This window comes from Ranitomeya imitator, chromosome 5 (assembly GCF_032444005.1).
Source record: "Ranitomeya imitator isolate aRanImi1 chromosome 5, aRanImi1.pri, whole genome shotgun sequence".
NCBI lineage: Eukaryota > Metazoa > Chordata > Amphibia > Anura > Dendrobatidae > Ranitomeya > Ranitomeya imitator.
In genome coordinates this window covers 618,006,618-618,019,905 of record NC_091286.1, presented here as the reverse complement: position 1 = coordinate 618,019,905, position 13,288 = coordinate 618,006,618, and the positions used below count along the sequence as shown (strand labels likewise).

General features: G+C 45.1%; 1 protein-coding gene across 6 annotated transcripts in view; it reads right to left on the bottom strand.

The window, feature by feature from the left end:
• Positions 1 to 13,288, bottom strand: part of RNF144A (ring finger protein 144A) — a 126,602-nt gene that overhangs the window by 8,955 nt on the left and 104,359 nt on the right. For 4 of the 6 annotated variants that reach the window (XM_069728056.1, XM_069728058.1, XM_069728057.1 and 1 more), the window contains exons 6-7: positions 8,767 to 8,914; positions 6,173 to 6,262 (exon numbers count right to left, since the gene is read on the bottom strand). In XM_069728056.1, coding sequence (XP_069584157.1) covers positions 6,173 to 6,262; positions 8,767 to 8,914 — 238 coding nt within the window. The remainder of the gene's footprint in view (positions 1 to 6,172; positions 6,263 to 8,766; positions 8,915 to 13,288) is intronic. The other 2 variants (XM_069728060.1, XM_069728059.1) reach the window with 1 other exon arrangement.

Below are 13,288 nucleotides of genomic sequence, written 5' to 3'. Positions count from 1 at the left end.
CTCCACTCTTCCTCCAGACTCTGAGACGTTGGTTTCCAAATTAAATGCAAAATTTGCTTTCATCAGGAAACAACACCTTGGACCACTGAGGAACAGTCCATTTGTTTTTCTTCTTGGTCCAGGTAAGAGGCTTCTGGTGTTGTCTGTTGGTCATGAATGGCCGGACACATGGAATGCGATACTTGTAGTCCATGTTCTGGATATGCCTGTGTGTGGTGGCTCTTGAAGCAATGACTCCAGCAGCAGTCCACTCCTTGTGAATCTCCCCCAAATTTTTGAATGACCTTTTCTTCACAATCCTTTCAAGGCAGCGGTTATCCCAGTTGCTTGTGCACCTTTTTCTACCACACTTTTTCCATCCACTCAACTTTCCATTAATATGATTGGATATAGCACTCTGTGAACAGCCGGCTTCTTTAAAATGACCTTTTGTGGCTTATTCTCCTTGTGGAGTGTGTCAGTGACTGCCTTCTGGACACCTGTCAAGTCAGGAGCCTTCCCCATGATTGTGGAGCTACTGAAGCAGAATAAGGGACCTTTTTAAACGCTTGGGAAGACTTTGCAGGTGTTTTTGTTAATTATTCTTATTCTAATTTACTGAGAGAACGACTTTTGGGTTTTCATTGGCTGTAAGCCATAATCATCAACATTAACAGAAATAAACACTTGAAATATATCATTCTGTTTGTAATGACTCTATATAATATATGGGTTTCACTTTTTGTATTGAAGAATTGAAATAAATTAACTTTTTGATGATATTCTAATTTTGCGAGAAGCACCTGTAGATAGATAGATAGATATGGGGCTTATATAGACAATAAAGACATTACAGAATAACACACAAATCAGATAGTAAAATCATTACAATCTATGAGGAAATAGGAGGTGGATGGTAACAAGTGCTTGTATCCATCCGGCCACCAATGTAATAAATAGGATATTCACATATCGCTGCATGAACCGGTCACCAGCCATGATCTGTACAGTACAGATACAAAGAGCTATTAAGTGCATTGAGGGGTGTAAACAGATGCTATGAGTGATCAGATTTGGATGAAAATTTTGGAAGGGCAGAACTGGAAGAAAATAATTTTTTATTTTTAAAGAAAAAAATATTAAAAAATGCAGCACATGGCTATGCTATGATCAAGAGCACAGTACGCGCTCGAAACGCGTAAGAGTGTCTTCCCTTTGTTGAATTTAACATTTTTTCTTTGAAGTGCATTCCAGTGAATTGGCGCAGCATGTGAGAAGTCTTGGATACGGGAGTGCGAGGTTCACATTATTGAGAACGTTAATCGTGGTCATTAGCAAAACAGAGGGCACGGGTAGGGACGAGGAGTAGGGGGGGTGCTGAACCGTGGAGCGCTTTGTGCGTGAAAGTAATACGTTTATATTAGACTCTGTAGCAGATGGGCAACCAGTGCAAAGACTGGCACAGGGTGGAGGCATCTGTGCAACGTCTGGAAAGGAATATGATCCTGGCTGCTGCATTCAGGATGGATTGGAGAGGAGTTTAGGATGACCGATTAATGGAGAGTTGCAATAGTCCAGATGAGAATGAATAAGAGCGACAGTCCAACAGGAACAGTATATAGGGAGAAGAGGATGGGGCTAGGAAAGAACCCGGAGGAACCCCGACAGTAAGAGGAAGAGCAGAGGAAGATATTAGAGATAGCTATTAGATAGATATAGAACAGATTCCACACATAGATTCTATCTATCGATCTTAATATTTATTTTATGTCTGTATTTTAAAATAAATGTATCTTTAGGGCCTGTTCACATGCTGCAGATTTGTCACTTCTTTTTCCTGCAGAGATTTGCAATAAAACCTGAAGTTTTTCCTGACGCCAGAGAAGTGAACGAGAATCCTGACGTCTCATGCACATATAGCTTATTTTTTTCTTGCAGATTGGATGCAGTAAAACACTCCTATTTTAGGCTGCCTTTTTCCTTCCAAGAGATTCAGTAATGGTGCAGAACTTTCAGCACGAAATACTTAAAGGGGTATTCCCATCTTCAAATTCTTATTCCAATATATAGTAGGTGTAATAATAATAATATAAGCAAATACCTTCAATTAGAAATGTAGGACGGTTCTTCTGATTTGCTTTGTTACTTTACTTCCCCTATGTGCAGGGCATTGCAGTAGCTTAGGAATTCACGGTCACAACCACTAACAGCTAACTAACTGCCAGTATATGAGTGGCCATAAAAATGGAAAGTTAAGCTACTACAATGCCCTGGGGTAAGCAACATAGAAAGCAAATCAGTAGAACTATACTACCTCTCTAATTGGAGGTACTTGCTAAGATATCACTACACTTCCATATTACTTATTGGGATAGGATCTTGGAGATGGGAATACCCCTTTAACGTGGGCACATACCCTAAGTTTTATACTACTTTATTAAAGTAATTCATTCTAATAGTCGGTAAGTGCATTAGGAATAATCAATGCTAGCCTAACATGAAATATTAATCATTTAATATTTATTTTAATTATACATTCATCAATATTTCATGCATCGGTCAACAGTACAATCTTCAATTATCAGCAGTATTATTGACCAGAACTACTGCCTTTTGAACACCAGGGGGCAGAAGTTACCTAGAAAATCACAGACATCCAACCATGATATCTAGAAGTAGAAGGTTAAGGTTTTCATTCTGGTCTGACATTCTAATTTTTGTTTTACCTTTTATATATTTCTAGAACACAAAGCTTTAACCCCTTAATGACCTGAAAAATAAAATAATAGTGTCCAGCGATAGGTGAAAATGCAGTCGGGTTCTAGGTGTATACAATAGACGACACCCTGTTATATGTGTTAGGGTCACCATTGTGGCCATTTATCCCAACAGATGTGGCTGTCAAGAGTGACAGTGGCATCTAGGTGGTTAACAGAGGAAGGGTGCACTTTCCTTTATGGTGCACTAAGACTTCTCCCCTCAGCCTGGATTTTGGCATCCAGGACACCTCATGATTACAGGAAAGTACCCCAGCTGTCTTCCTACTGCTGACACATAAGGATCGTATAGAGACGTCCCTCTTCTAATCCCTAACTGACAGTCTGAAAGTTGGGCACTTCTTGAACCGTGCAGAATGTCCCATGTAGGAGGCTATGTGGGTGCTCATACTGTATATAGAGAGGCTATGTGGGTGCTCATGCTGTATGTAGGAGGCTATGTGCTGTATAGAAGAGGCTATGTGGGGTACATGCTGTAAATATCAGGCTATGTGGGTGCTCATACTGTATATAGAGAGGCTATGTGGGTGCTCATGCTGTATGTAGGAGGCTATGTGCTGTATAGAAGAGGCTATGTGGGGTACATGCTGTAAATAACAGGCTATGTGGGTGCTCATACTGTATATAGAGAGGCTATGTGGGTGCTCATGCTGTATGTAGGAGGCTATGTGCTGTATAGAAGAGGCTATGTGGGGTACATGCTGTAAATAACAGGCTATGTGGGTGCTCATGCTGTATATAGAGAGGCTATGTGGGCGCTCATACTGTATATGGAGAGTCTGTGTGGGGCTCATGCTGTATGTAGGAGGCTATGTGGGGCTCATGCTGTATATAGGAGGCTATGTGGGGGCTCATACTGTATGTAGGATGCTATGTGGGCGCTCATACTGTATGTAGGAGGCTATGTGGGCGCTCATACTGTATGTAGGAGGCTATGAGGGGGATCATACTGTATACAGGGGGTAAAGTGCTGTATATAAGAGGCTATGTGGGGCACATGCTGTATATAGAGAGGCTATGTGGGTGCTCATACTGTATGTAGGAGGCTATGTGGGCGCTCATACTGTATGTAGGAGGCTATGAGGGGCTCATACTGTATGTAGGAGGCTATGTGGGGCTCATGCTGTATGTAGGAGGCTATGTGGGGCTCATGCTGTATGTAGGAGGCTATGAGGGGCTCATACTGTATGTAGGAGGCTATGTGGGGCTCATGCTGTATGTAGGAGGCTATGTGGGGCTCATGCTGTATATAGAGAGGCTATGTGGGGTTCATGCTGTATATGGAGAGTCTGTGTGGGACTCATGCTGTATATAGAGAGGCTATGTGGGGCTCATGCTGTATATAGAGAGGCTATGTGGGTGCTCATACTGTATGTAGGAGGCTATGTGGGGCTCATGCTGTATATAGGAGGCTATGTGGGGCTCATGATGTATATGGAGAGTCTGTGTGGGGCTCATGCTGTATATAGAGAGGCTATGTGGGTGCTCATACTGTATGTAGGAGGCTATGTGGGGCTCATGCTGTATATAGGAGGCTATGTGGGGCTCATGATGTATATGGAGAGTCTGTGTGGGGCTCATGCTGTATATAGAGAGCCTATGTGGGGCTCATGCTGTATATAGAGAGGCTATGTGGGTGCTCATCTATATATATAATTGTCTAAGGGTTTTTGCGTCTGTCTGTCTGTCCTGGAAATCCCGGCTCTCTGATTGGTCGAGGCCGCCAGGCCTCGACCAATCAGAGACCGGCACAGCATCGACGTAGAAATCCCGCGTCTCTGATTGGTCGAGGCCGCCAGGCCTCGACCAATCAGCAACGGGCACAGCGACGATGATGTCATAAAGGACATAGATATCCCGCGTTTGATTGGTCGAGGCCGCCAGGCCTCGACCAATCAGCAACGGGCACAGTATCGACGTAGATGTCATAATGGTTGCCATGGCGACGATGATGTCCTAAAGGTTGCCTCGACCAATCAGCGACGGGCACAGTCTGCCGCGAATTCTGGAATCATCATTGTCCATATACTACGGGGACATGCATATTCTAGAATACCCGATGCGTTAGAATCAGCCACAATCTAGTACTGTATATAGAGGCTATGTGGGTGCTCATACTGTATGTAGGAGGCTATGTGGGGCTCATGCTGTATATAGGAGGCTATTTGGGGCACATGCTGTATATAGAGAGGCTATGTGGGTGCTCATACTGTATGTAGGAGGCTATGTGGGCGCTCATACTGTATGTAGGAGGCTATGAGGGGCTCATACTGTATACAGGGGGTAATGTGCTGTATATAAGAGGCTATGTGGAGACTCATACTGTATATAGGAGGCTATGTGGAGACTCATACTGTATAACGGAGGCTATGTGGAGACTCATACTGTATATAGGAGGCTATGTGGGTGCTCATACTGTATATAGGAGGCTATGTGGGTGCTCATACTGTATATAGGAGGCTATGTGGGTGCTCATACTGTATATAGGAGGCTATGTGGGGCTCATACTGTATATAGGAGGCTATGTGGAGACTCATACTGTATATAGGAGGCTATGTGGAGACTCATACTGTATATAGGAGGCTATGTGGAGACTCATACTGTATATAGGAGGCTATGTGGGGCTCATACTGTATACAGGGGGTAATGTGGATGTAGGGGGTCTGGATATAGGCTCATACAGAATACAGGTAAGTGTCAGCAAACAATTCTGCTCAATATTAAGTGATACAATTAATATTAACATAATTATAATTAATATGTGAATATTATTAGTGAGTGGAATTAATTTTAGCCTATTGGTTCGGCCCTTCACAACATTCATGGTCTTTCATGTGGCCCCTTGGGAAAAATGAATTGCTCACCCCTGCTCTAGCAGCACATAAGGTCCCTGAAACATCATTGTCGATAACCCAGTTTTCTGGACTTATTTGCTCCTTTTTAGTGTCTTTGGTAATTGTTTGGTATGGCACATCTCACTCCAGTACCTGCCCGGTGCAAATGTTTCTGGCGGAGCTTTAAGTCACAAAAAAGACGGTCAAAGAGAATAAATGAAGAACATTTCATTTTGTGCCAATTTCATGAACGGCGACCGTCACGTTGAAGAATTTGGCGCAAAAAATTTCAGAAAATAGAAGACAAAAAAAAAAAAAGAGAAAAGAGACTTAAAAAAAAAAAGCAGAAATGATGAATCTGGGCCAAAGGCTCACAACTGTGTCATATGGAACGACAGGAGACCACATGTGCGCAGTACTGGATCCGGGCACAAGGCCTTGCCATGTGCAGGAGGCTCTATTGCGCTGTCTGCCGTGCACAATGCAGTATATCAATAGCTCCCTGCTGACAAGAGCACGTGTAATATGTTACCAGACGTCACAACAGCCATTTAATAGATCAGCTATAACGTTTCCACCTACCTGTGTCCTGTGCCATATGACTGATGCCCTGGAGTGACCTAACTTGTTTCGACACGGTCCCTTATCATAATGTATAAGTAGGAAATCGTCCTGGTGATATAGAAATGTACGTCAGATAACATTGACAAGACCAATGGAAATTATGGCAATGAATCCATTAAAATCAGGTGGAATATGGAGGATACGGGACCTGACTTTGATTTTGCGCGCAGCCTCAGATGTCAATCAGTGAGCCTCATCTAAAATACTGGAGAGCCTAGAGAGTGCTGGGATTTTTTCCATGCGGACATTAGATCCTTGTATTAAAAAAAATAAAAAACGTGATCTGAACAGTTCCAGAGAATGTCATTGATCTGTGTGCCGTTCATGTTTCGCCAATTTTTTCCACAGAGAGCTCCCAGTTAGTTTAGGCACAGATTTTGTGGTGGTTTGTGGTATCCACATTAGTCACAATGAAAGATAGTAATCCACTAGTGGGCCGATAGTAGTGTAATGCCCCACTCCAGGGTTTTAGTTTTACTTCAGCGCTGAAGTAGTAGCAGTAATCTAAGTATGATATTTATCAGCCTCCGACTTCAGCTCTTCCCAGGGCTGCTCCGGTTCGGTGCCGCCATCTTGTGACCACAACTTCTGACTGAACATAAATCTGAGGTAACGGTCACGAGCGCTCAGTGTAAAGGCACCGTCACACTAAGCGACGCTGCAGCGATACCGACAACGATCCGGATCGCTGCAGCGTCGCTGTTTGGTCGCTGGAGAGCTGTCACACAGACAGCTCTCCAGCGACCAACGATGCCGGTAACCAGGGTAAACATCGGGTTACTAAGCGCAGGGCCGCGCTTAGTAACCCGATGTTTACCCTGGTTACCATCCTAAAAGTAAAAAAAACAAACACTACATACTTACCTTCTGCTGTCTGTCCCCGGCGCTGTGCTTCTCTGTACTGGCTGTGAGCACAGCGGCCGGAAAGCAGAGCGGTGACGTCACCGCTCTGCTTTCCGGCCGCTGTGCTCACAGTGAGTGCAGGAAAGCACAGCGCCGGAGGACAGACAGCGGAAGGTAAGTATGTAGTGTTTGTTTTTTTTACTTTTACGCTGGTAACCAGGGTAAACATCGGGTTACTAAGCGCGGCCCTGCGCTTAGTTACCCGATGTTTACCATGGTTACCAGCATAGACATCGCTGAATCGGCGTCACACACGCCGATTCAGCGATGTCAGCAGGGAGTCCAGCGACGAAATAAAGTGCTGGACTTTCTGCAACGACCAACGACATCACAGCAGGATCCTGATCGCTGCTGCCTGTCAAACTGAACGATATCACTAGCCAGGACGCTGCAACGTCACGGATCGCTAGCGATATCGTTTAGTGTGACGGTACCTTAAGTCTATGGGAGCCTCGTTCTGGCCTTGTACTCGCCCTCATAGGTTTACATTGAGTTGTGACCTCTGGTTCGCCCAGTAAACACTGGAGAGATCCGGCACGTCACAACCTGCAGAAGATCGACCAGAGCGGCGCCGAGAACAGCAGAAGTATTAGTAGTAAGTATGAGAGTAGGGGCAGGGAACTTATGTTAGTGACACCAATCTAGCGCTGCAGGACGTTAAGAAGGACCATTTATGGCACCATTAAATGAAAAGCATGCCCTGCTCCTATACCAGAGTAGCAATATATGCAATTTGCCTCTTCAGAGAGGAAGAGGACTTGAGCGCCACCTGTTGGAAGCAGTAATCCTACAAGTCACTATCGACCCTTTAACGAGCCTTGAAACATGACTCAGGATAAAAGCCAAATCAGAATCTCAATTTGTAGAAACAGTGTTTTGGGGTATTGCTCCTTGTCAGTGCAAACCATGAGATCTGATTTGGCTAGGTAAGAGCCGCTGGACTGAGGTCTAAGGGGTAACGTTTCTCCTTGAGAAGATCGACATACGGGCTCTGGCATGCCACGGTACGGACGCTTATTCGCCTTACATTCTTCTTATGGGAAATTTAATATGCAAATTGCCTCTTCACAGAGGAAGAGGACTTGAACTCTATGGCGCCACCTGTTGGAAGCAGCGATCCTACAAGTCACTATCGACCCTTTAACAGGCCTTGAAATATGACTTAGGATAAAAGCGAAATCGGAATCTCAATTTGCAGACACGGTGTTTCGTGGTATTGCCCCTCATCAGTGCAAAGTATGAGAACCGATTTGGCTAGGTGAGAGGCTCTGGACTGAGGTCTAAGGGGTATTGTTTCTCCTTTCGGAAAGTGGCATACCGGATCTGGCATGCCAAGGTACAGAGGCTTAATCGCTGTGCAATGCTCCTCTGGGAAATTTAATATGCAAATTGCCTCTTCAATATGATATCTGAGTGAGGCAAGATGTTGACCTACATAAGTTTATGTGATCAGAATATGGGAGAAAACGCGGACATACAGCAATTTTGTGAATATGCACTGCCCCAGAGATTAACATTCGTTAATGTTTCGTCGGAACGCACTTGGACCAACAATTCGGAAGTCTGCACAAGCCCCAAAATTAAGCTACGGTATGCATTTAGGAATTATGGAAGAACCTGTTTTGAAAACACAAAAATCTTGAACTCACATCAAGTGACTCTAGGCAGTACCAGCAGAAAGCGTGCTTGCAGTTTTTACACATCATTTGCGCGCAGCCTTCATCTCTTTCTATGTAGACCTTACACTTAGGGCACCGCTTGATCGGAATGTGGTCTTCTACCATTTTTAATGCTGAGCTGAAAAGACAAGAAAAGTCTGAATTGTAATTTCTATTTTGTATACTTTTCTGTATTTCTTTGTGTATAAGAATATCTTGGGATCTCACAAATATAACATCAGACACCTCATAAGAATATGCCCAAAATGATACACCCAATAAACCGGCAATGGAAGGGCAGGTCTACATATGATCTAATATCAACCACAGATCTCCATTAAAATCTCCCGGAAAATGTTATTGCGGATTCTCCACAAATGTTACCCAACTCATTGAAAGGGGCGACATCGGCACTGAAAAATCCATGACGTAGACTTACATGAAAACTGTGCCATGGATCAATTTCCACAGATTTACATTCGGAATCATCACTTCCCTTACCTACTTATCAGCAACACAACATTGGAGGGCGTAGCAAGAAGATGCCCTACAGAGAGAAACTATGTGTTGTCCTCAAAATTAACCACCCAGGGGCCGTCTCGACAGAGGATCTGCTTTGAAGTCTATAATATGTAATAAAAGTATTTGGAGAAATCCAATATGTAGCATTACAGATCTGTGAACCGACACAGAGGAGCGTTCCCTTACAGAGGTAGACACAGATCTCGTAAAGCCAACCCTAATCCCAGAAGGCTCAGGAAGATCAGAGTAGGTATAGGCAAGACAAATAGCTTCATTTATCCTCCGGCTTTCATGCCTTGGTTAGAACAAGAAAAATACGCCAAAAGTTGAGATGAGCGGATCAAGCAAAATTTTAGTTTTCTCAGGAAATTCAATTTGCTAAGAAGTTATTTTCTGCAAATGTAATGTCTCTCCCCAGAGCATAAGCATCACAATATGTAAAATATATAAAAAAATGCTCATACCTTACTGCTCACCTCACCGGCCCTCCACTTCTTACCATCATCTGTCTGATCCTCACTGCATCTTCAGATTCATTCAAAGATCAAAGCGTCAGGACAAGCTCCATAATGTCACACACCTATGGAACCCTCCCAGGTCTAATCCAAGCTAGAAGACCGGGCCCAGCCTGAGACCCCGGGGAATTTAACGCGAGTGGTGGTGATCAAAAGCCACAACAAGGACCATGTAGGTGATGGTGAGGAACGGAAGGGCCAAAGAAGTGTGCAGCAAGGTGAGTATAAGGATTTTTTTTTTACATTTTGATGGCCTTTCACAATTCAGAAAAACAACAGCTGACGGTCGCCACTTTGCTGAATCTGTGTCAAAGCTACCGTATATACATTTATATTTGGACAGAGACAACACTTTTCTAATTTTGGTTATAGACATTACCACAATGAATTTTAAACAAAACAATTCAGATGCAGTTGAATTTCAGACATTCAGCTTTCATTTGAGGGTATCCACATTAAAATTGGATGAAGGGTTTAGGAGTTTCAGCTCCTTAACATGTGCCACCCTGTTTTTAAAGGGACCAAAAGTAATTGGACAATTGACTCCAAGGCTATTTCATGGACAGGTGTTGGCAATCCCTTCTTATGTCATTCTCAATTAAGCAGATAAAACGCCTGGAGTTGATTTGAGGTGTGGAGCTTGCATTTGGAAGGTTTTGCTGTGAAGTAAACATGCGGTCAAAGGAGCTCTCCATGCAGGTGAAGCAAGCCATCCTTAAGCTGCGAAAACAGAAAAAACCCATTCGAGAAATTGCTACAATATTAGGAGTGGCAAATGCTACATCTTGGTAGATCCTGAGAAAGAAAGCACTGGTGAATTCATCAATGCAAAAAGACATGGGCGCCCACGGAAGACAACAGTGGTGGATGATCGCAGAATAATCTCCATGGTGAAGAGAAACCCCTTCACAACAGCCAACCAAGTGATCAACACTCTCCAGGAGGTCGGCGTATCAATATCCAACTCTACCATAAAGAGAAGACTGCATGAAAGTGAATACAGAGGGTTCACTGCACGGTGCAAGCCACTCATAGGCATCAAGAATAACAAGGCTAAAAAACATCTAAAAAAGCCAGCACAGTTCTGGAAGAATATTCTTTGGACCAGAGGCATAGCTAGGGTTTTGGCTCAGGGGGGGCGAAGCTTCTGAGTGGGCCCTTAACCAGGTAACCTTGATTACAACTCGGTGATGTGCCCTAATAGTGGAGGAGAACCTCAGCAGATGACCGCGCTGTTACTGAAGATAATCTCTATATTACCACCAACATGGATATTACCGCCATATGGTCAGTGGTAGATACCAGTCCTACAGAACATAGATCACAGCACAGTTACAGATAATGACTTACCGCTGACGTTGTTTGCGATGGACTCGTCACTTTTCCCGTCTTTTCCATCTGGCTCAGACCGACATGACAACTTCTTCCAGCAACGACTCGGCTGCAGAGAATCCAACAAAGACACATTTCACTTCTCATATTCCAGCCCCATCACCATATATTCCCAACCTGCACAAACTCCTCATCCTGCTGATACCCCAATGCGAGCCGCTGCTGCCGTATGTGTCCCTATTACTGCCCCTGATACCCCAATACTGAGCCGCTGCTGCCGTATGTGTCTCTATTACTGCACCTGATACCCTAATACTGAGCCGCTGCTGCCGTATGTGTCCCTATTACTGCACCTGATACCCTAATACTGAGCCACTGCTGCCGTATGTGTCCCTATTACTGCACCTGATACCCCAATACTGAGCCGCTGCTGCCGTATGTGTCCCTATTACTGCACCTGATACCCCAATACTGAGCCACTGCTGCCGTATGTGTCCTTATTACTGCACCTGATACCCCAATACTGAGCTGCTGCTGCCCTATGTGTCCCTATTACTGCACCTGATACCCCCAATACTGAGCCGCTGCTGACGTATGTGTTCCTATTACTGCACCTGATACCCTAATACTGAGCCACTGCTGCCGTATGTGTCCCTATTACTGCACCTGATACCCCAATACTGAGCCGCTGCTGCCGTATGTGTCCCTATTACTGCACCTGATACCCCAATACTGAGCCACTGCTGCCATATGTGTCCTTATTACTGCACCTGATACCCCAATACTGAGCTGCTGCTGCCCTATGTGTCCCTATTACTGCACCTGATACCCCCAATACTGAGCCGCTGCTGACGTATGTGTTCCTATTACTGCACCTGATACCCCAATACTGAGCCACTGCTGCCGTATGTGTCCCTATTACTGCACCTGATACCCCAATACTGAGCCGCTGCTGCAGTATGTGTCCCTATTACTGCCCCTGATACCCCAATACTGAGCCACTGCTGCCGTATGTGTCCCTATTACTGCCCCTGATACCCCAATACTGAGCCGCTGCTGCCATATGTGTCCCTATTACTGCACCTGATATCCCAATACTGAGCCGCTGCTGCCGTATGTGACCCTATTACTGCACCTGATACCTCAATACTGAGCCGCTGCTGCCGAATGTGTCCCTATTACTGCAACTGATACCTCAATACTGAGCCGCTGCTGCTGTATGTGTCCCTATTACTGCACCTGATACCCCAATACTGAGCCGCTGCTGCCGTATGTGTCCCTATTACTGCACCTGATACCCCAATACTGAGCCGCTGCTGCCGTATGTGTCCCTATTACTGCACCTGATATCCCAATAATGAGCCGCTGCTGCCCTATGTGTCCCTATTACTGCACCTGATACCCCAATACTCAGCCACTGCTGCCGTATGTGTCCCTATTACTGCACCTGATACCCCAATACTGAGTCGCTGCTGCCGTATGTGTCCCTATTACTGCACCTGATATCCCAATAATGAGCCGCTGCTGCCCTATGTGTCCCTATTACTGCACCTGATACCTCAATACTGAGCCTCTGCGCTGTATGTGTCCCTATTACTGCACCTGATATCCCAATAATGAGCCGCTGCTGCCCTATGTGTCCCTATTACTGCACCTGATACCTCAATACTGAGCCTCTGCGCTGTATGTGTCCCTATTAGGCTACGTTCACATTTGCGTTGTTGGGCGCAGTGTCGGCGACGCATACCGACACATGCGTCATGCGCCCCTATCTATAGCATGGGGGACGCATGGACATGCGCCGGTATGCGTTGCACTGCGTTTTACGACACATGCATCATATAGACGCACAAGACAGGGCGCAGAGGACGCTAGGATCTTATGAAAATGCATGCGTCGCAAAACGCTGCGTTGTGTACATGCGTTGTTGGTTGCGTTGCGTTGCCGACGCTGCGCCCAACAACGCAAATGTGAACGTTACCTTACTGCACCCGATATTCCAACACTGAGCCACTGCTGCCGCATGTGTCCCTATTACTGCTCCTGATACCCCAATACTGAGCCGCTGCTGCCGTATGTGTCCCTACTACTGCACCTGATACCCCAATACTGAGCCACTGCTGCCGTATGTGTCCCTATTACTG